This window comes from Hypanus sabinus, chromosome 21, assembly GCF_030144855.1.
Source record: "Hypanus sabinus isolate sHypSab1 chromosome 21, sHypSab1.hap1, whole genome shotgun sequence".
Classification (NCBI taxonomy): Eukaryota; Metazoa; Chordata; class Chondrichthyes; order Myliobatiformes; family Dasyatidae; genus Hypanus; species Hypanus sabinus.
In genome coordinates, this window is record NC_082726.1 from 57,289,267 (window position 1) to 57,313,626 (window position 24,360).

At 43.2% G+C, this 24,360-nt stretch overlaps 1 protein-coding gene across 6 annotated transcripts in view; it reads right to left on the reverse strand.

Annotated features, from left to right (window-relative positions):
* ccdc33 (coiled-coil domain containing 33) overlaps window positions 1-24,360 on the reverse strand; it is a 328,157-nt gene that overhangs the window by 138,862 nt on the left and 164,935 nt on the right. For all 6 annotated transcript variants that reach the window (XM_059946622.1, XM_059946620.1, XM_059946618.1 and 3 more), the window contains exons 10-12: window positions 17,985-18,114; window positions 14,155-14,288; window positions 11,268-11,339 (exon numbers count right to left, since the gene is read on the reverse strand). In XM_059946622.1, the coding sequence (XP_059802605.1) occupies window positions 11,268-11,339; window positions 14,155-14,288; window positions 17,985-18,114 (336 nt within the window). The remainder of the gene's footprint in view (window positions 1-11,267; window positions 11,340-14,154; window positions 14,289-17,984; window positions 18,115-24,360) is intronic.

Genomic DNA, 24,360 nt, shown 5'->3' on the forward strand with positions numbered 1-24,360 from the left:
AACAACTAACAGCCTACAGATGTGCTGGGGGCAGCTCACAAATGCCAATATGACATTCTGGCATCAAAATACCATGTTCACAATACTCGGCAGAATGACACACAGCACACAGCAGAGCAAGCCCCATTCCTCCCACGTTCCCACTCACACACACAGTCCTCCAGAAGCATATTCAGAAACTTCCTGGGGCTTTCCAGACATTGCAAAAGCTTCACGATGGTGGGAATAAATCCCACAAAAAGTGTAGTTGAGTCATTTTCACTGGAACTCTGTCCTCACAGTCATATAACTTCTATGAGATGTTTCTCACCACCCAACAGCGCGGTCAAAGGGCAGAGCAGCACTTCTTATCAAGTTAAATTTCAAAGTCATAGAGTCACAGAGACTTACAGTACAGAGTCTTACAGCCCTGACAACCTGTTCATGGTGATGTGTAGCCCAACAAGCTAGCCCCATCTGCCTCCATTTGGCCTACAGCCCTTTAAACAACTCCTATCCACGTATTTACCAGCATGGCTCTTGAACAGTGCTAATGTGCCTGCCTCAGGCACTATTTCTGTTGTGTATTTAATGCTTCAGTAATATTTGAGTAATCTTGTGTATATTACTCAATATAAGTAATATACACAAGAAGGCTGGAAACTGGGGTTGAGGAGGAGAAGAGAAAAGGACCAGCCATGATTGAATGGCGGAGCAGACTTGATGGGCCAGATGGCCTAATTCTGTTCCTATGTCTTATGGTCTATATAGATTGATTATGCATTCTTGTTCATTTAAATAATTCATTACAGGTTATATATACAAAATGTAAACTGCAAACATCATTATGCTCCCACCTGATATATGCGCACCTTGCTTAAAGTAAACACAAAGTTAGACCCACATTCCCAGTCTCCCATGTCTTCCTTTGAATTAGTTTAATGTTCTGAAGTTAGAAAATGTAACAATTTCTACCAGTTTATTCCAAGTAAATACCACCCTTTGTTTGAAGAAGCTGTCCTGACATCCCTTTTAAATCTCTCACCCCTGGATTTAATATCTGTGCCCAACACACACAAAATGTTGGAGGAACTCAGCAGGTTGGGCAGCATCTATGAAGGAGAGTAAACAGTTGGCGTTTTGGACCAAGACTCTTTATCAGGACTGGAAAGAAAGGGAGAAGAAGGTGCCACTGATCTTCATCCACCCCTTTGCAATGCAGTCAGCAGGTCCTCTGTGCTATCCAAGTCTCTACAATCAGTAGAGGACAAGAGCTTCCCTACGTTGGTGCTGGGTGCGTTTCAACGGAGACCAAGTCACCAGGACCCCAGATCATGTAAAATGCAACAGTTCATCAGCAGCCTGTGATTACACATGCAACTAATGCAGCTGCTCTCCAAGTGCTGCAAGCATGTCGCCCTGCAATGGTTTATCTGCCGACTCTGGCCCAGACTATGATACAACATGTGCTGCCAAGCTTCCTCAATTACTCTTATTCAATTAGCCCATGTCCAAGAAGACTCCTGTGGGAACATGTGCGGGGAAGGCTGACACATTCTGCTCAACAAAGACATTAATTTTCCCTCTGCCTCAATGTATCCAGCTCATTATACGTTTAACCAACTGCATAGACCTTATAACCTTAAGTTGCTCGCTGACGTGCCCCGCCATGGAACGTTAGCTGCACTGTTTATCATAACTACAAGCATTGCATTAGCATTGGTAATTGGTATCTGGCTTACTGCTGTCACATGTACAGAGCAACGGTGAAAAGCTTGGCATCTGGACAGTTCGTCCCTTTCATAAGCACATCAGGATCATAAAAAGAAAACAAAATTCAAAATAGAGCATTACAAGAATGCAGAAAGATAGTAACATTTTATAGAAGAAAACGAGTAAGCAAATATTTGACTTATTTGCGTGGGAAATGTTGCCCTCCCTAAGAGGCATTCTCAGCAGATGTAAAAGATCCCCTGGTACTGGTCACATTCCTCCATTTATCAAAGGGGTACTTTCCTACAAAATGTTTCATTAGGCAACGTTTTGTAAATTGAAATGATCGGGCAAAATAAATTATTGTAGCACTGTGTGATCCAAAGGGCAGAGGGTGTTATAACTATAATCACAAGAAATTCTGCAGATGCTAGAAATCCAGATTACTACACACAAAATGCTAGAGTAACTCAGTAGGTTAGGCAGCATCTCTGGAGAAGAATAAACATTCCATTTTTCAGGCCGACACCAGTGTGGAGTGATATAATATTCCTTATATCATAAGGTGGAGTGATTATAATGTTCCTGAAAAACAGATTTGAAAATCAAAGACTCAATAATGTTACAATAAAAGATTGCATATACAGGTTCTAACTCTCTAGACTGTGGCCTGACATGTTTTGAATCTAGAGTGCAGATCTATACTAATGAACTAATTCTAACTAAGATCTGAGATCTAAAATTAATTAAGATTGGTACTAATTTGTACTTAATTAATCTACCAGTGCTACTTTTGTGATTTTAGTCAACAGCATTTCTGCCGCAATGAAAATTCTGGATTATGAACTTTTCTCAGAGCCTGCTAGCTTGTTTCCAACAACTATTCCACCATACTTAAAAAGCACAATTCTCCTACTCTGAGGATGATGATTAAGGGTTAACATATCAGGAGTGTTTGATGGCACTGGGCCTGTACTGTAAGTTTAGAAGAATGAGGGAGAACTCACCGAAACTTATTGAAGGGCCTAGATAGAGTGGATGTGGAGAGGTTGTTTTCTATAGTTGGAGGGTCTCAGAATTGAGGAACATTAACTTAGAACAGAGATGAGAAGGCATTTCTTTAACTAGAGGGTGCTGAATCTGTGGAATTCATTGCCACAGACAGCTGCAGAAGCCAAGTCATTGGGTATATTTAAAGCGGAGGTTGATAAGTTCTCGATTAGTAAGGACATCAAAAGTAGGAAGGTAGGGGAATGGGATTGAGAGGGATAAAAAATCACCCATGATAGTATGGCCTAATTCTGCTCCTATGTCTTATGATCTGATCATTAGCGGACAGTTCCTGTGATCCAAAACTGTCAGGTTGCAAGGATGCCGGAATAGACAGTTCCAAACAGTAAAGTGTTTGTAAGCTGAAAACAACCTGTACGGGAAATGATCATCAGTTCCTGGCCAAAATTTATCCCTCAATAAGCTCTTTTAAGTAAATATGCAGAATCTTACTGTACCTAAATTATTTGCTGCCTTTTCACTGAGGGTTAATCTTTTGGAATATGATGAAAGGAATGGGGAAACTACTAAATAAACATGGGTCCTTCAAGTTTCTTTCATTCTTGAGATAACTGGCAAGGTTGGCATTTACTGAACAAACCATAAAAATATGGTGATAAGCAGCCTTTCTGAGATGCTGCAATCTTTGTAATGCAATGTTGTCTAATAGAATTATACTGTATAAAAAGAATTAAACATTTTACTTTTTTGTTATAATAAAATTCCATAAAAAGACACTAATTATTAAGTTTGAAAGGGACAGAAGAGGCTGATTAAGTATTAGTGATTAAATGCCACAACTTTCAAATACGTTCTGCGCTATGAAAAGAACACTTGTGAACTAAGTTCCAGGAGAGAAAGAAAGGGATGTCACTGTGGTGAACTACATATACCTGTCTGGACACGCCCCTCTGCTGACTGCTCCTGTGGCTCCTCCCACAGACCCCTGTATAAAGGTGACAGGAGGCACTGCTCCTCCCTCAGTCTCCAGGATGCTGTGTGATGGTCTCTTGCTGCTGATGCTGCTTTCTTCCAGCTAATAAAAGCCTATCTCCACTCACGTCTCCCAGAGTTATTGATAGTGCATCAGTCACTTTAGCTATTCAGCTCCAGATTTCTTGTAAAATCATCTGATCTCTAACACCATTCACAGTCCCAAAACACTGTGGAGCTGATAAAGTATCCGGAAATTCAGTCACTATTGAGGAGCAAAAAATTGTGAAGCCATTCTTCTACAGTAAGTTCCTGTGTGATAAAGACCAGTTGAAGTGATTCAGAGGGTTAAATATTTTGCTTTAAACAGTTTGTTGGCTGTCAGTCTTTGTGTACAGTTTCTCATGGATTCTATTGTATTTCTTAGTTCTAGCATAAATGTTTGCAAGAACATGAATTTCAGGGAAGTATTTGGTGACATACACATCCTTTGATAACAAATTTACTTTGAACTTTTGAGTGCAGTTAGTAAGGAAGTGCAAGATCATAATGAGGTAGACTGTGAATTTAAGAGTCCAACTTGTCATATTGGATAACTATTTAATAGTCTCATAACAGTGGGATAGAAGCTGTCCTTCAGCTATAAAGCCATAAGACACAGGAGCAAAATTAGGCCATTTGGCCCATTGAGTCTGTTCCTCGACTTATTATCCTTCTCAAAAGCATTCTCCTGCCTTTTCCCCATAACTTTTGATGCTCTTACTAATCAAGAACCTATCAACCTCTACTTTAAATATAACCAGTGACGTGGCCTCCACTGCCATCTGTGGCAATGAATTCCACAGTTTCACCATCTCTGGCTAAAGAATTTTTTTCTCATCTCTGTTCTAAATAAACATCCTTCTATTCTGAGGTGGTGCCCTCTGGTCCTAGATTCTCCACTATAGGAAATATCCTCTCCACATCCATTCTCTCTAGGCCTTTCATTCTTCCATAGGTTTCAATGAGATTCTACTCATTCTTCTAAACTTCCATGAGCATAGGGATAGAGTCATCAAATGCTCCTCATACTGTATTCCCGGGATCGTTCTTGTGAATCTCTTTTGGATCCTCTCCAATGCCAGCACATCTTTTCTTAGATAAGGGGCCCAAAACTGTTCACAGCACTCCAAGTGTGGTCTGTGTATGGTGATACATGTTTTTATCCTGTTGCATCTTTTGCCCAGTGTAAGAGAGGAGAGGAGAGTATATTCAAGGTGGGTGGGGTCTTTGATTATACTGGCTGCTTTACTGAGACAGCAAAAGGTGTTGTCAGAGAAAAGTATAATCATCCAGAATAGTGAGGTTACGAGTACGGAAACACACTTCAAATAACCGTACCAGCCCTGTGAACACTGACAGAGTTAAATCTTTCCACAAGCCATCCTGCCCTGTTAAACCCCATGCTTTCAACATAACCAACAGTGAATTACAAATCTGACCACACAACCACCTTCACTTACAGTTCATCTGAAAGGAAGTATGTTGTGCATCATTTTTTTTCTTAAATCAGAACTTTTCCAACCTGAAGAAATGTTCCACTGAATGTCAGTGGGAGGTGGCTTGCTCAGTAAAAGGGCTTCTGTATCAATGCCCCCTTCTCAACTCTTCCCATCTCCTCACTTCACATTTCAAGGCTCAGACTGATAAATGTGGAAGGGTCCTTAACCGTTATCACCTCAGATCACCTCTCCCCCACCCCCCCCCCCCCCCCCCGGGAGCTGCTTTGAAATATGGCCTGGAACAGACGACACTGTTATTAGTGAACTTCCATCAGGCTCTGACCCTGAGCTTTAACCTTTTATTATTCAATTTCCTTGGATCTGGTTTCCCACCTGATACACCTCACAAGAGTCCTGGCAGCTCAGGAAAAAGAAGTGTTTCTTCCTGCCATGTTCAAAACTGGGAAGCAGGAAGAAGAGGCTGGCTGGCCCAGGACTCGGCCTTCACAAGAGTTTGCCACTTCTATTGCCTGCAGCACCACATAAAATGAAAACAGTGATCAGCCATTCACAAACAAGAGAAAATCTGCAGATGCTGGAAATCCAAGCAACACAAAGAAAATGCTGGGGGGAACTCAGCAGGCCAGGCAGCATGTACGGAAAAGATTACAGTCAATGTTTCGGATTGAGATCCTTCAGCAGGACAAAGAAATTTGGAGAAACAAGAAATTAACCTCTTTTGAATATAATGCATTTAATTGCATAACAACACTGGAGCTTTGCAATAGTTCAACTAAGCTAAAAATGTTTTGTTGCTGATTATCATTTGTAGTCAGTGCCTGGGGCTTCTCACTTAAGTGTCCAATAATCAGCCAGCACTAATGGATTCTAGTTGCCCTGATACCATTTCTCCATGACTGCAATATCCTGGTGAAACCTTTCACCACGCTCATCACTGACAGTGCCAAGATTTGCAGGGAAGAAGTCTAAATGGGAATGCAGAAAATTAATCTGTAGTGACGTGTTGCACTTCATGGTTTTGTATGCTTGAAGCATGTTTTCAATCAGCTGCACGTAGTTTGGTGCTCTGTAGTTGCCAAGAAAATTTTCAACAACATCCTTAAATGCCTTCCATAGGATTTTCTCCAGTCCCACTAAATTGCCTGTCATTGCCTGTTGTGGACCAACAAATATCCCTTCCTTAATCTTGGCATCAATTACACTGATTTGAATTATGAATTGAAATAATAAATATAGGCAATTTCAAAACAATTGTGTGTGATAAGGAAATTTCATGGTGATCTTCATGATCAGCAGCCCAAGATTGATAAGATACACCCAAAGGTATCCAGGAAGCAAAATCTTTGTTGTCCAGTGTAATTCATTATGGGTTCTATGTACACATATGTGAATCGCATGTGTCATCCAGCTACCACATGATACATACACACTTGGCTAAAAGTAAACTCAAAGTTAGACCCGCATTTTCGCACTCCGGTGTCTTCGGTTTTGAAGTTATAAAGTGTAACAATCCAGACTCCACTTCCCCACCAGAACTGGTATTTTATTCTGCAACAAGTTCCACAACAACTTATTGGGAGACAAAGAGTTCTGGGATGCTTAATCCCTCACTTCAGTGTCTCATCCTCTAGCAGTAAACACCTAGTGCAGGAAAATCAGAAACGAGTGTGTTAAGACTACAAATTTCAGGTTGTGTACTGTACTGTATACATACTCTTTAAATGAACCCCTGAACATTTAAAGTTCTTTATGAATATATGCCCTAACCTGATTGGGCAGCTCACAGGGCACATTGGGCAGAATTGAACCCCGATCACTGGTGCTGTACAGCATTGCACTAACTGTGCTGTCCCATTATTATTATCCATCCCATAGCATCTGTGAGAAGATGACAATAAGTGGCCTCCTGAAACCACCGTCATAATTGCCACATAATACTCAGCTAGGTTTTGGAATGGAGCTGGACTCATTATGAAACCAAATAAATGTGCGAAGGCAATAAGTAGTTGTAAAGATAAGAGGAAAATAATTGGGAATGGGACCAAATGGTTTGATGCTCAAAGGAGTTAGCATGGAATCAGTTGGCAGAATGGCCTTCTAAAGTGTTATATGTTCTACAAAGCTGTATTTTCCCATCTTTGCTCTTCATGGAGCCTTGCAGGCAAGAAACACAATAATCCATTTTGTGAAGTCTTTGAAGATATTTTTTACAATGTTATAAGGCATTGTCTGATATGAGTCTATTATTATCTCATTGGATGTCTTTTAAACTGCTATTCTGTAGACCTTCTGTCTGAAGGAATGGGGCTGATAACATGCAAGATGTCCTAATGTTATGCAAAACCTGCTGGGGACAGCTGTGTTGATTAGCTCAGAATTTAATAAGGAATTTTGAAACAGTGGCCATTGCATATATTAAATTACACGCATGAACCTGATCATAAAAGATACAAATTACTGTCCTATAAAACAGCACCACTACAATCATCCAAAAATAAATACCTCACTAGTTTAGTGCTTGGCTGAAGCTGTTAATTTAGTCTGGCAAGCAACAGTAATAAAACGAATTAATTCAAGGCTAAGTTAGGCCCTTGTGAATAATGTATCACACACACAGTCTCTCGATTCGACCCATGGGCAATTACTCGTAAGTACCACCAATGTGAGCTCCTCAGCAACCAATCCCCAAGGCACCTCCGGAATATCAATAAAATCTCCATATCATTACGCTTTAGCCTGACTCATATCAATGCTTAGTATTTTACCACAAGGGCACCCTGAAATGAAAAGTTCAGCAAAAGAATGGAGCTTCTTATTAGAAAACGAAGTGCAAGTCCTGCTAACACATCGGATAGTTAACCTAAAACTGTTTTCTTAGCAATGTTGCTGGCAGACGTCTCTCAATAAGGAAGGAGAAGAGAATTCTGATTATCTCTTCAATGATTCCTCTCTGCAGTGTAATTTCAAAGCATGTAGAGTCCAATGAGTGTTATTAAGATATTCAACTATTGACTGTTGGTTTCTCTTGTTGTTCCGAAGGCTTCATTTTAAAATTCTCATCCTTGTTTTCAAATCTCCCCACATCCTCATTCACTCCTGACCTCCCTGACCTCTTCCTGTACTATAATCCTCCGAGATCACTGTCTACTTCCAACACTGCATCCCGATTGCCTCCGAATTTAATTACTATACTGTTGGCAGCCGTGCCTTCAGCTATCAAGGCCCTGGACACTGGTATTCTCTTCCTATACCTCTCTCCTATAAGATATGCATCAATGGCCCAGACTTTGCCCCATCTTTAATGTGAACATTTTCTGATTGATGATGTCTCTGTGATGTACCTAGGGATGATTTTGTTTCGCTCAATGTGCTAAGTAAATTGAAATTATTGTTATCTCTCCTCATTTCCCATCAGGAAGTTAATTCATCACCACAGATTTCCCTCCAACATGGTCAGCCTTCCATACTTTCACTTAATGTAGGTCAACATGACAAATGGGAAATGGGATACAGTGACAGAGTGCCTCTGTTAATGGACCAGCAATCCAAAAGCCTTGAATAATTACATGTACACTCGGATTCAAACCTCACCATTGTAGCTAGTGAATTTGATTCATTTGATTTGATAAATCTGGAACATAGAGCTAAAATTAATAACAGTGAGAATGATACTAGCTTATCATAGAAGCCATGGGATTCATGGATGTCCTTCGAGATATACTCAGTGGTTTACTTAATAGCTACCTCCTGAACCTAATAAAGTGGCCACAGAATATATGTTCATGTCTTCTGTTGCTGTAACCCATTCTCATCCAGCTTCAAAGTGTTGTGCGTTCAGAGATGCTCATGTAATGTGTGGTTTTTTTGAGTTACTATCACCTTCCTGTCAGCTTGAACCAGTCTGGCCATTCTCCTCTGATCTCTCTGATCAACAAGGCATTTTCATACAAAGAAATGTCACTCACTGAATTTTTTTTGTTTAACACACCATTCCCTGTAAACTCTAGGAACTGTTGTGCATGAAGATCCCAGGAGATCAGCAGTTTCTGAGAAACTCAAACCACCCTATCTGTCAACAACAATCATTCCACGGGCCTTCAAGATTCACCCAGTGGCCACTTCATTAGGTACCTCCTGTAATAGTCTCTCGAGTTTACAGAGAATGGTGCAAAGATCAAAAACATCCAGTGAGCAGTAATTCTGAGAGCAAAAATGCCTTGTAAATGAGAGAGGTCAGAGGAGAACGGCCAGACTGGCTCAAGCTGACAGGAAGGCGACAGTAACTCAAACAACCACATATTACAACAGTGGTGTGCAGAAGAGCATCTCTGAATGCACAAGACTTCAACATGCTTTGAAGTGGATGGGCTACAGCAGTCAAAGACCACGAACATATACTCAGTGGCCACTTTATTAGGTACAGAAAGTACAGTATCTCATAAAGAGGCCACCAAGCATACAGTGCACTTCTTGTACTTCCTACTAAAACACATCACCTCATTGGATTACTTTGTTAATTCACTGTCTTATACACCAGGATGCAATGTGGTTCCTCGAAGCTCACTGAGTCAATGGTAATAATACAGTAGATCAGTAAATACAATGATGAGCACAAAGCTGCAGCCTAGGGCACAGAATGTAGTGCAGTCTGAAGTAAAACTACTGAAATTGCAATTAAATTTAAACTTCATCTGCCGTGCATCTGCCCAAGTCACCAGCTGTTGATATCCTCTGGAGCCTAGCATCGGAGAGTTCTGGGTGTACCGTCAGATCAGATTGATTGCGAGAATATGACAAGTATGCAGGTAGCTATTCAACTGCTCAGTCAATCGATTGGGTCTCGTATGTGCAGCGAGCTCTCTCTCTTTTGAGTGCGGGTTTTCAATTGCACGTTTTTGTCTCGGTGGGCCCAGTTCGTCACTCCCACACTGTAGGTTGCCCAGTGTGTATGTTACCAACCTGACTCAGTGAAAATGCATAATCATACTACTCCGTTGTTGGTCTTGCTCTGTACAATGGGCTGTGTAGGAGCGAGTGTTCAGACTGACCCACACTCAACAACTTCTGCCATGAACCCAGTCCGCTTTTGCACTTATTGATTTACTTATTTTTAATTGTAATTTATATTAATTTTTATATCTTGCACTGTACTGTTTAGGGAAAATGTCAAAGGCAGGTTTTTTTACACAGAGAGGGGTAAGTACTGAAGTGATGGTAAAAGCTGATACATTAAGGACATTCAAAAGACTTTTAGATTGGCATATGGATGAAAGAAAAATGGAAGGTTATTGACTAAGTAAGAGGGTAAAGTTAGTGTGGTGAACTATATATACCTGTCTGGACACGACCCCTGCTGACTGCTCCTGTGGCTCCTCCCACAGACCCCTGTATAAAGGCGATTGAGGCATGAGCCCGGCCTCTCAGTCTCTAGGATGTAGTATGATGGTCACTCACTGCTTGGTCCTTCTTCCAGTCAATAAAAGCTGATATCTCGCCTTACGTCTCAGAGTGAGTTATTGATGGTGCATCAGTTAGATTCATCTTAGAGTCGTTTAAAGTAATGGCAAGTTAACAAATTTCACAACATATGCCGATGATAATAAACCTGATTCTGATTTTGAACATCGTGTACCAAAGGGTCTGTGGCTGAGCTGCACTGCTCTATGTTTTATGTTAAGGAAGAAGAGGTTGTGAGATAAGCTTTCAGCAGCAGGTATCTGTATTTATGTCACATTTTCAGCACAGTGAAAATATCCTCAGGCACTTCACAAAAGCATTGGAGAGAATTGGGCTGCCAGCTAACAGGGAGAATAAGAGGTCAACAGCTTTGTCAAAGGTGATTTTTAAGGGACTTTTAAAGGAAAATAGAGAGGCAGGATGGGATCCCAGACCATAGGATCTGAGCATCTAAACCAATGGTTCCCAACCTTTTTTATGCCATGGCCCAATACCATTAAGCAAAGGGTCCTGGACCCCCGGTCGGGAAACCCTGTTCTAAAGGCATACCTGGTCGTGATGAAGTGAAAGAAGATGGAGATGGACCCAAACCCAACCACCTGTTCATGCAACCAAACATCTGTTCCATCTTACCTCAGAGCCAATGAGGCGGAGGACAAGCCCCACGGTTGGGGTGGTGCTGGATGTTGTCCTCAGGTTGGTTCCCTGTGGAGAGTCAGCAAATATACAATGATTACCTGGACTGTGATACAGCTACAATGAGAAGTTGGACAAACTTGGGTGGTTTTCTCTGGAGAGTTTGAGACTGGGGGGGCAGGGTGACCTACTGAATTACATAACATTATGACAGAATAGATAGAGTTTTTTCCCCCAAGGTCAAACACTAGAGGGGACAGGTTTAAGGTGAGGTGGAAAGTTTAAAAGAAATTTGCAAGAAAAGATTTTTTAGATAGGCAGCGGCAGACTCCTGGTTTGTGCTGCCAGAGGAAGTGGTGGAAGCAGGTACAACAGCAACATTTAGGATGGATTTAAATGGATGCACAAGAAGCAGGGGAGTGAGATATATTGACCATGTCCAGGATTAACTTACAGTAAATTAGTCAGCACAGACAAGGGTCAAGGGGCCTGTTCCTGTGCTGTATTGTTCTATGTTTAAAGAAGTTTCTTGTGAATCCCTGTTTAGGGGTCAGCTATTGCAGATGCCCTCTTGTTCTGCTCTTCCACCGTATAAGCACTATCTTAGTGCATCATGTCAAAACCTTTCATCACTTGAAAAATATTTCCTAAAGAGCAAAGAGGGTTCTTCTCTGCCAAGGAATATAAACAGCCTTTCAATCCAGGTTTGCAGACACAGGTGAATCTCCATACCTGAGGCAGACCTGAGGTATTTCTGTAACATTTCCCTCCTGTTCACAGCACACCTTGGCACATACTGTATCTCCTTGGGCAGGGAAATTTCTGGGAGACTTGGATCACATTCCTCTCTCCACTAATGCAGAATAACTTGTCAGTGCAGTTCATGCAACACAGTCAAAACTCTAAAGTGGTTTCAGAGAAAATATTTTGAGAAGTAAATCCTGGCTTGCTACTATATGAAGAGCAATGATCCCTACAAACAAGGTTCATATCAGGAAAGTACAGAATCTTAGGTTCTGGTACACAGTCTATTCTCTTCACACTGCATTCCAGTCAATGAGAATTCATATAGAGAAATCCACATGGAATATGGTACAGAGGGCAGTCAGCCCACCCATTCCATTATGATGTCTCTGCTCCTCCAGAGCCTCCTCTTGTCTTTGCTTCTCTAATACTGCCAGTGTAGCCCTCCACCCGCCCCCCATTTGCTTATTCCATCCTCACTTCTGTTCACCCATCCAGAGTTCTACAAATGTGTGACATCTAAATGTCAACATTTTCTGTCCCACCTTGACATTGCTAATAGGCATTCCGTACCAAGCAGCCTTCTACCTTCCTTAAGCAGCCAGATTTCAGATCAGCAACTTCAAGGAACTCTTTATTCCTAATTCTTTACTCCCCAAAGGACTTTGGAACAGGACTGATGGGTTGAGGGGCATCCAACAAACCCCAACCCTCCCTATTCATAGACCTTATACTATGAATGGTAAGGCACTAGGAAATGGAACTAAGAGTCTTAGGAGCACAAGTGGAAAGTTTGTTTGTTTAAAGAATATGATGAATTAAAAATATGATCTGAACTGAAAATATACTATGAAAGATAGGGCACTCAGGAGTGCAATAGACAGAGTAGCCTAGGGGTACTATGTCTGTAGTTTATCGGAAGTGTCACATATAGACACGGTGGTGAAAAGGGCACTAAGCACGCTGGCTTTCATCAGTCAGGGCACCGACAATGGGATTTGGGACATTATACTGCAGTTTTACAAGATTTTGGCAAGGCCACACTTGGAGTACTGTGTATAGTTTTAGTCAACCGGTTATGACAAGGATGTGGTTAAACTGGAAAGAAAGAAGATCGAAGATTGATGAGGATTTTGCCAGGACTAGACAACCTGATTTATAGGGAGAGGTTGGCCTGACTAGGTCTTTATTACTTGGGCCACATAGATGTGTAAAATTCTGAGAGGCATAGATAAGGGGGATGGTAACAGTCTTTTCCTCATGGTAGTGGAAGGCAAAACTGCAGGGTGTAAGGTTAGGGTGAGGTGGGAAGGGTTTCAGAGGGAGCTGAGGGGCTAATGACAGGTGGTGAGTATATGGAAGCAGAGGAACTGGTTGAGACAGGTACAGTACAATCTTATCATTTAAGAAGCACTTGGATGGGTACAAGAAGGGATAAGGCTTGGAGGGATTTTGGATGAACGTAGGAAATTGGGACTCACTGGGTGAGCACTGTGGTCTCCATGAACTGGTTGGGCTGAAAGACCTGTATCCAAGCTGTATTGCTCAACAATTATATGACTTATTTCAATAACATGTCATCACTGAACTGGATGGTCATGGCACACAAGGGGATCATATTCAAGCAAGACAGGTCCAAGCCGTGGTACTGTTCTGTAGGGGTGGCCTGGTTGTGTAGCCATTAACATAATGCTCTACAGCACTGGCTGTAATATCAGGATTCGCTTCCCAGTGACCACGTGGGCCCCCTGTGGGTGCCTAACGTATGGTTGGGACTGGTGAGTTGTGGGCATGCTACATTGGCACCTGAAGTGTGGTGGCATTTGCAGGCTACCCCCAGCACAATCCTCACAGATTTGATTTGATACCCACAACACATTTTGCTGTTGGTGTTGTTGTTCCTTTTCATGCCCTGTGGCATATCAGGCAGCATTTTTTTTGCTGCTTCTGTACGCTCTGACTGTTTTTCATGAGGCCGAGTTGTTAGCTTGGATGGAAAGCATGCAAGGAGCTGGCCAGATTCAAACTTGGGACAATTCGCATCAAAGTCCAGTGCTGATGCCACCACACCACTGGCTGGCAGACATTTTGAAGTACAGGTGACAAATAAAACTAATCCTTTAAGCTGTAAAGAGGTTACCTGCACAGGAAGGCCATCCACCCTCAGCCCAAGGCCTCCATTCTCCGTCATCAGTCTGTGGTAGACGTCCTGGCCCAGGGGCACGCCTGAGAACCCCACGGGACTCCGGTTGAACCAGCTTACAGTGTTCATCACTGATGATGAGAAAGGAGCAGGAATATGCTTTACTCACCCCCTCAAGCAGCAGGGTAACCGTAGCAACCGGTCACTCAGGCCCTCAAGCCCAACCCACCAATCAATACATCACTCCAGAACTAAGATAAAACACCAATAACTTAGCTGCATATTACTGAGCACCCCTCTCAAAAAAAAACCCATCCAATTTTTGTACCATTATCTTCCACTGCAGTTTGCTGGAGCTTGTACATTCTCTCCATGACTGTGCAGGTTTCCTCCGGCTGCTCTGGTCTCCTCCCACTTTCCAGAGACGTATGGGTTAGTAGGTTAATTGGTCACATGGGCATAACTGGCAGCATGAGCTCATTGGGCCAGAAGGGCCTATTACCATACTGTATCTCTAACATATAAAGAATTATAAACTCCACTAGTCACCTTCGGAAAGACAATCCCAGAATTCAACTGCCCTTTATTCCTGAGTAAACCAGATTATGCCCCAGGCTTTGGAACCTTGCCACTATCTGCCCCCCTCACTCATTATCTGGGGAATAATTTTACAGGTTAGTAGTTCATGCTCCAGGGAAACTCCAGGATCTTACTTGCTTCCGCACGGTGCTTCCTGAATTAGAAGGCATATGCCATGAGGAGAGGTTGGACAAATTTGGGTTGTTTTCTCTGCAGACTGTGGAAAGGCCAGATGGAATTTTATCAGATTATGAGGAGCATGGACAGAATAGACAGGCAGATCTTTCTCCCAGAGTCAAAATGCCTAATAGCCGAGGAAATGAACTTAAACTGAGAAGGTGTAAATCCTCCGGAGATGCATGGGGTAAATTTTATTTACACGGGGAGTGGTGGATGACTGGAATGCACTGCCAGGGGTGGTTTTGGAGGCAGATACAATAGAGGTGTCTAAGAGGCTCTTGGATAGATACACAAATGTGCAGAGACTGGGGAGATATGGACCTTGTGTAGGTGGGAAGGATTAGTTTAGTGGACTTTGAATTCCTAGTTAAATTAGTTTGGCAGAATATCACGGGCCAGAGGGCCTGTTCTTGTGCTATACTGCTCTATGTTCTAAGTTCCAAAGAGATAGTGACACTATAACTGCCCATTATGGCTCAATATAGGACCTTCCCCAGTTTACAAAAACCCGACTTGTGTACAGTCCAGAAAATGCCACTTTTATATCTGGTTATAACCAAACTAACCAGTACGTTCCAAAAGGACAGCTGAAACGTTAACGAGTATAAACAATGGATTGAGCCCCACTCGACCTCTCACCCAAACCAACACGACATCTCCCTCTCACCCCCATCCCTTTATCGCACTCTCCTCTTTACTCTCCACAGAATGAAAACTGATCTGATGCTGGACAAGAGTTGCTGCCTTGGAGATTCCAAACACAATCTCACCCATCATCTCAGACAGGAGTAGAGGAGACTGAGCCTTAACGTTTTAGGAACAGTTTTTTACCCTCAGCCATCAGATTTCTGAATGGCCCATGAAACCATGAACACTATCTCACTATTTTTGCCCTATTTTTGCACTACTTATTTAAGTTAATTTATACATGTATAAATTTTTATCGCATAGTATATTTGATGCATTGAACTGAACTGCTGCCACAAAACAACAAATGTCACGATATATGTTAGTGATAATATAAATGTTTCTGTGTCTGATTCCTCTTCATGTGGGGCAGATGTGCTCTGATGGAGCTGGTTAAAGAGGAACAATATTTTGCAAATTAAATCTCTTCTTTAGATTCCACCCATCAATGACATAGATGTGGAGGAACATTGCCCTTCTTTCATTCCACATGGATCAAGATTCTCAGGCAATAAGAGATGATTAATGTGTGGAGCAAACACTACATCACAACACCAGAGCCCAGGGTTCAATTCTGAACCCAGAACCTGAGTGTTAAGTGGCCACTGAACATTGTGTGCAAGGGAATTAGACGGGGATAATGGAACCTTGTTACCGGCTTGTAGCGTAGTGACATCAGCACCGGACTTCCAGGCAAATGGTCCCAGTTTCAAATCTGGCCTGCCTCTTGCATGCCTTCCTTCCATGCTGGGTTGAGTGCCAAGCTAGCAACTCAGCCTCGTGAAGAAACAGACAAATGCTAAGGAAACGGCAAAAAAATGCGGCCCAATGCACCATAAGGCACAATGCAGGACAACAGTGGAATGCTGCAACACAAGACAAGCCCTTTATCCCAAAATGTTGAGCCAAAGTGAACTAAATAATCCTTTCTGCCTGAACAACATCCATAACCCTCTATTCTCTGCACAAGAATGGGGCGGTGGGGGAGGAGGTGGAGAATCTGATTGAAACTTATCGAATGTTTAAGGGCCTCAAAAGAGTGCATGGGGAGAGGATGTTTCCTATGGTTGGAGAGTCTAAGACCATTTAGGACAGAGATGAGGAGGAATTTCTTTAGCAAGAACGGTGGATCTGTGGATTCCTTACCTCAGGCAGCTCTAGAGGCCAAGTCTTTAGGTATACAAGGCAGAACCTGATAGATTCTTGATTAGTGGGGACATAAAGGATATGGAAAGAAGGCAAGAGATTGGGGCTGAGAGACGATATGGATCAGCCATGATGAAATGGTGGAGCAGACTCGATGGGCCAAATGTATGGTCTTATTCATGTTCCCTTACCAAGAACTTCTTAAACATGCCTTTCATGTTTGCCTCCACAACCACCCGGAGCAAAACATTCCAGGCATCCACAATTATTTACTAGAACTTGCCCCACTCGTCTCCTTTGAACATCCCCCTCCCCAGCTTCATTTATTTTTTATTTAGCGATGGAGCACAGAGTAGGCCCTTGCAGCCCTTCATGCCATGCCACCCCAGCAACCCCCAACAAATCCAATTAACCCTAACGTAATCATGGAACAGTCTACAACAACCAATTAACCTACCCGGTACATGTTTAGACAGTGGGAGGAAACCAGAGCACCCAGGGAAACCCACACATTCCACCAGGAGGACATACAGACTCCCTACAGACAGGCACTGGAACTGAATTCTGAAATGCCCCGAGCTGTAATAGTGTCACACTAACCACTATGCCGCCATGGTCCCTTAAATACATGCCCTCTGGTATTAGGCATGTTGCCCCTTGGAAATAGCTACCAGCTGTCTATCTGTGTTACTCATAATCTGATTAACTGGCTCCCCCTCTGCCCCTGCCACTCCACAGGAAACAAACAACTTCGTTCAACCTCTCCTCACGGTGCCCGCCATCTCATGCAGTCAGTACAAAGTGAAAGCAAATAAAATCACTCCTAAATCCCAGAGTCTACCTATAGCTAATAATCTGTAAAATTATTCCTGGATAACGAGTGAGAGGGGCAGCTATAAGGTTCCAGACTTGGGGCATAAACTGGGTTATTCAGGAATAAAGTTAAGCAAGGACACTCTGTAAAAATGAATCTGCTCCGCACATTTCCTTCAAATTTATCCCTCTCATCTTCTATGTACGTCCTCTAGTATTAGACACTTTGATTCCGGGAGGAAGATTTTGATCCAGCTGACTACTCTGTAATGAAGTTTCCTGGTCTGAAATGGTCGACTGCTTATTCCCTTCCTGAGATGCTGCCTGACCTGCTGAGTTCTTCCTGTATTCTAGTGTGCATTGCTCTGAATACTCTGTCCGTGTGATAAATAAATCTGAATCTGAGAGACACGTCCACAAACCCAGGGAGACGCAGTAGTACTCGATGATGAGGGCTGCTCCCACAGTGAAGATGGTGGCACAGTCTCGGCCCTGAAACAGGAAGGAGTGATCCCAAACTGGCTGTTCCTGAGGGAAACCTGCATGAGACACCTGGGGAGTGGGGTGGAGGGAGGGGGATGAGAACAAGAGCATCAGTGATATAGTTACAGATAAACACTACCCCTCACAGTCTTCAAACATTCCACAGCACTGTTGAATTAGACTGCATAATTATTATTTTCTTTGCAGTTTAACTTTTAATACCTGTATTAAATCACCAATATGCATGTAATTGTTCGGTGTGTTTCCGAGTGTTTATCGTTCTGTCCCTTTCTAGAAGCTTTTTTGGTATCACGTTATTTGAATAGGGGCCATCTGATTGGTTAACTCTTACCTACAAATTTGAAAGGAATGTCACTTATCTATAGCATAAGAAGGCCAGAGCATATTGGCCCGCCATCTGTCTTGCTTCTTTCCCTTCCCCTACTAGACTCCGTTTCCAATTCCTTAGTCCTCTTAACTCTTAATAAAACAACCACATAGCAACAAGTTTTATGTCTCTTTCTTGACATCCAAAAGTACCTTGGATCAAAAATATCAGAATCCAACAGCACCTAACGGTAGCCATTGAAAAAAAAAACATTCACAGAGGGGGCACAGAGGAATGTGGCAGCTATTCATGCACAGCAAGATCCCACTCCATACTAGCCTAACTAGCATGTGGTATAACACTGAGACAAGGTGGGGTACGGGACCAGAGGGGAAATAATGACTGAGGAAGGCCATGCACCCCATCTTTCCAAACATCCTGTTAAAACTGTAGTGTGATCACTTGAATCAAGTATGAAGTTCTCCAATGGAGTTGTCTATCAATGGGCCCTCAGGTGGCCACAGAGGCTCATCTGGCATCCAGATAATCGGGACATTAGGATGGATTTCCTTCATGGAGAATGGAGTAAACAGCTGGGAATTCCATTGGTGAAAGAGACAAAGGGCTGGAGAAGGGGGAATCTGATGGGAGAGGGGAGAAGACCATGGAAGAAAGGGAAAGGGAAGGTGCACCAGATGGAGGTGATAGGAGGTGAGAAGAGAAGATGTGAGAGGGAAACAGGAACGGGGAATGGTGAAGGAGAGGGGTGGAGGGCAATTACTGAAAGTTCGAGAGATCAATGTAATGCCATCAGGATGGAGACTACACAGAATATAAGATGTTGCTCCATCAACCTGAATGTGACCTCATTGTAGCAGTAGAGGAGACAGTGGACTGACGGTATAGGAATGGGAAGTAAAGTTGAAGTGGGTGGCCAGCAGGAAATGTGAAGACGGGAGGGAGAGTGAAGCATGGCAATGTAGATAAAATTGGTTCTCTCACATCTCCGCGTGGGACAGAATCAGTCCTTTAAAGAGGGGGATCCCTTATCACTTCCCACTGGGCTACTTGCAGTAGATAAGACTGTATAACCAGCTGTCAATCATCACAGCCAGAATGAGCCCCAGGACAGGGATATTTCCACCTTGTCTCACTGTAGCTCCATCTGTCTTCCTTCTACTGCACCCAGGGCAGAACACACACTCTCACTGCACAGACAGATTAGTGCTGCTGCTCCCTGAAGCCTCATAAATGTCACTTTGTTTGTGTATGAGTCTCTATCACAGTTCCCGCAAGTGCCTCAGTGGCGAAGTCCAGTGTCCATCACTGTACCCAGCATCACGGAAATGGCAGCAGAGCAAGAGGACTACAGGAGTGGTGCTGGGGGATGGGTGTAGGAGTGCTGTGGGAGGTGGGTGTAGGAGTGCTGCTGGGGGGTGGGTGTAGGAGTGCTGCTGGGGGGTGGATGTAGGAGTGGTGCTGGGGGGTGGGTGTAGGAGTGCTGCTGGGGGGTGAGTTGTAGGAGAGCTGCAGGGGTTTAAGGAGCATTTAAAAAGGCACAAGAACATGCAGAGAATGGAGGGATGTGATCACTTGGGTTTAGTTTAAGTTTTTATCATGGTTGGCACAGGCATTGTGGACCAAAAGGTCCGTTCTTGTGCTGTACTATCCAATGTTCTAGCGATGCGGCTAGTAGAGACGTTGCCTCATAATTCTGGTGAGTGTGAGTGTGAGTGTGTGTGTGTGCGTGTGTATCTTTATTTTTTTTAATTTATCCATATATCGTGGAACACGCCCTCCAGAAACCCACCCTAGCCTAATCACTGGATAATTTACAATGACTGATTAACCAGTATGTCTTTGGACTGTGGAAAGAAACTGGAGCATCGAAAGGAAACCCACGTGTTCACAGAAGGTGCCAGAACCATACTCCGAGCTCTGGTGCCTGAGCTGTCATAGTGTCACAGCAACCACTGCATTACCGGGGCTTCCACCTGTCCGTGTACATTCACCACATGACTGCACGGGTGATCTCGTTTTCACCCACATCCAAATATCATGCAAGTTGGAAGCCGGCCACTTGTGTGGGAGAATGGAAGAATCTCGGGGGGAGATGATAGGGATGTGGGGAGAATAAGAAGGAATTATTGTAGGGCCATTGTGAATAGTGAGTCTGTTTCAGTGCTGTGTGTTTCATCCTGACACCAACAGCAGAGTTGGGGTTGATACAACTACAGCGACGTTGGGTCAGATGTGAAAACAATCCGAACTCCACAAGCTCCAATTGGCTTTGAACTCACGTCTGCAAAGTCACTGCTCTGTGGATAATGCAGAGAACCTCCCCTGAACACCCAGCAAAGCTTGGAGGTGGGGCCTTGCCTCCTGTCAAAGCTGTAAGTGATGGTGAAAAGCTTTTGCCTACATGCCATTACACACATTACATTTCGCATTCTTCTGCTGTTTTCCTTCATACTACCTCAATGCTAATGAAATGATCATACAGATGACATGTGAAACAAAGATTTTCACTGTACATGGGACAATGCTAATCCAATTTACTAACTGCACATCCCAGATAGTGACCTTTGATTACTTCTCTTTTTCTCTCCACAGGTGCCTCCCGACCTGCTGAGTATTTCCACCAATTGCTAATCTCACAATGTCAGGCCTTCTCCTCAGTGGGCCATACCGCCTGACCCACACCCTCTCCTGGGATCTGGCTCTTCCAGGAGTTTCTCTCAGCCACTCCAGGAGTTTTCCATCCACCCACACGATACGCAGTCCCACACTCTTTCTACCATGGAGCCCATGTCTGTGGGTAGCAACAATGAACTGCAAAGGACTCAAGGATGGGTACTGAAACAAAGTGCTCATCAGTGAGTTAAAACACTTCATGGAGTTCAATGCTAAAGCAAAGTCAGGGGCTGAAAATCTGAAATAAGAATGGAACTTGTTGGTAATACCTGGAAGGTCAGGCAGCATCTGTGGGGGAGAAAACAGAGTTAACACTTCAGGTCAGTGACCTCTGACAAGTTCCGTTTCTCTCTCCATAGATGTTTCCTGCCCTGCCTATTACTTTAAAATATAGAAATGTATTGACAGACAGACAGACGTACTTTATTGATCCCGAGGGAAACTGGGTTTCGTTACAGTTGCACCAAGAGTAGAAATATAGCAAAATAAAACCAGAAATAATTAAATAATAATAAGTAAATTATGCCAAGTGGAAATTAGTCCAGGACCAGCCTATTGGCTCAGGGTGTCTGACACTCTGAGGGAGGAGTTGTAAAGTTTGATGGCCACAGGCAGGAATGACTTCCTATGACGCTCAGTGTTGCATCTCGGTGGAATGAGTCTCTGGCTGAACGTACTCCTGTGCCTAACCAGCACATTATGGAGTGGATAGGAGACATTGTCCAAGATGGCATGCAACTTGGACAGTATCCTCCTTTCAGACACCACCGTCAGAGAGTCCAGTTCCACCCCCACAACATCACTGGCCTTGCGAATGAGTTTGTTGATTCTGTTGGTGTCTGCTCCCCTCAGCCTGCTGCCCCAGCACACAACAGCAAACATGATAGCACTGGCCACCACAGACTCGAAGAACATCCTCAGCATCGTCCGGCAGATGTAATTTATGTAACTTAACCGGTACTTCCCACAGAAACAGGTAAGCTAACTCAGATAAATTAGCACAACTAATAAAAGTCAAATTACTTTTCCCAAATTTTGTCTTTCTTTTTCACAGCTGAGTTGTATTTTTTTTTATGTTTGTCCATCAAATTTGGCCAACGTGATAACTGTAATTGTCTGGCTGGTTGGTTGGTTATTATTGTCACATACTCTACAGATGAAGAGTCTCAGCCCAAAATATCGATTCATTATTCTATTGCATAGATGCTGCCTGACCTGCTGAGTTCCTCCAGCATTTTGTGTGCATTACTCTGATCTCCAGCACCTGCAGAATCTCGTGTTTATGATTACACAGTGCATTGAGCCAGAATCAAATAAAACAATAACAACACAGAATAAGGTGTAAAAGCTTCAAAAAAAAGTGCAATGCAGGTATTGGTGTTGGTTTATGATTGTCACGTGTACCAAGAAAAAGTGAAAAGTGATTCTGACTGATCCCTAACCTCAATTAAGGTCTCTTCACCAGCCCAGTGGAAACCTAACACCTCCCTCACCAAAATATCAGAGACCCCTTTACCAGAATCATGTAATGTGCTTTAAGCAGAAATAGAGTGGACTGAGCCGAGGAATGGCATTGGCAGGGAGAAATCAATATATTGAACCACATCAGTTCTCCTGCATAATGCACTTGCATAATGCTGCTCAGTAAATAATAGGCAAAGCTCTGATTAATGGTTAGAATTTACATGAAATCTTTTTGGAAATCAAATATCATCCGTCTCTGGAAAAGCGATGGTGAAAAAAGCATGGGTAAAGCTCCAGGAAATCAACCTTATCCTCACATAATTACCAGAGGCTGCTGACCCTTTGAGCAAAGTGTGTATTTCATCGGAGTATAAATGCCGACTTGGGTAGCACTGGAACAAGAATCATTCCCAATAAAAAAGGTTTAACCATGTAGTTGCTTTGATGAATGATTTGTCAGTGTGGGCTCCTTCCCTTTCCTTCACTTATTTATGACCTCTGGTCCGGTGACTGGGAGAGAACACAGGCTCACACCAACACCCCCACCCCGGCATCACCAGGAGAGCAGTCAGTGAGCAGTACTGCTACCGCTGGAATGTGAGGAGTGAGTGTTTCCTTCCCTCTCCCTCCCTCTATCACCCCCTCATGCCTTTCACTCTGTACAGCCACCCTCCTCTCACTCTCCCTTCCCCCACACCTCTCTCCACCTTTCCCAAACTCCCTCTTACTGTCTCTCATATTTTCTCTCTCTCACACGCACAATTTTTCCCATTCCCTGTTCAACATATACTCACTCCCTCCTCACAGTACCACCTTTCTCACACTCACTCCCTCCTTCTCCCTCACACACACACTCACTCATTTTCCCCCACACACTCACTCCCTCCTTCTCCCTCACACACACACACTCACTCATTTTCCCCCACACACTCACTCCCTCCTTCTTCCTCACACTCTCCCTCACACATTCATTTCCTCCTTCTCCCTCACACACTCATTTCCCCTCTTCTGACGCATTTATTATTTTTGATACTTTTGGGTTCCAGCTGCATTATGTGTGTGTTGTTCAAGATTTCCTGCAACTGCAGAACCCATATTTTGCTAAACTTTCTTGAAGTGATGCCAGGAAAACATCTGTAGAGGATGTTCCCAGTGCTGCAGCCAACCTCGATGTTTCAGCCTTGTTTTCTAGTGGCAGGACTTGAAATGACAACCTTCTGACACAATGACAACCTTCTGCAGAATCAGGCCATTTGGCCCATTGAGTCTGCTCTGCTATTTCATCATTCTGCTGCTTTTTCCCCGTATCCCTTCATGTCCTGACCAATTAAAACACTATCAACCTTTCCCTTAAATATGCATAAAGACTTGGCCTCCACAGCTGCCTGTGCCAAAGAATTACACAGATTCACCACTCTCTTGCTGAAGAAATTCCTCCTAATTTCCATTAGAAAAGTACACCACTCTATTCTGAGGCTGTGTGCTCTAGTATTAGACTTTCCCAGAATAGGAAACATCCTCTCCACATCCACTCTATCAAGACCATTCACCATTCGATAGGTTTCAATGAGCTCACGCCTTATTCTTCCAAATTCCAGTGAATACAGGCCCAGAGCTGTCAAGCCCTTTTCATATGACAAGCCATTCAATCTTGGAATCACATCCTTTCTGAGATAAGGGGCCTAAAACTGCTCACAGTGCTCGAAGTGTGGCCTCACCAGTACTTTATGAAGTCTGAACATTACATCCTTCCTTTATATTCTAGTCCTCTTGAAATCAATGTTAACGTCACATTTGTCTATTGAACCTTCCTCATCACAGACTCTACC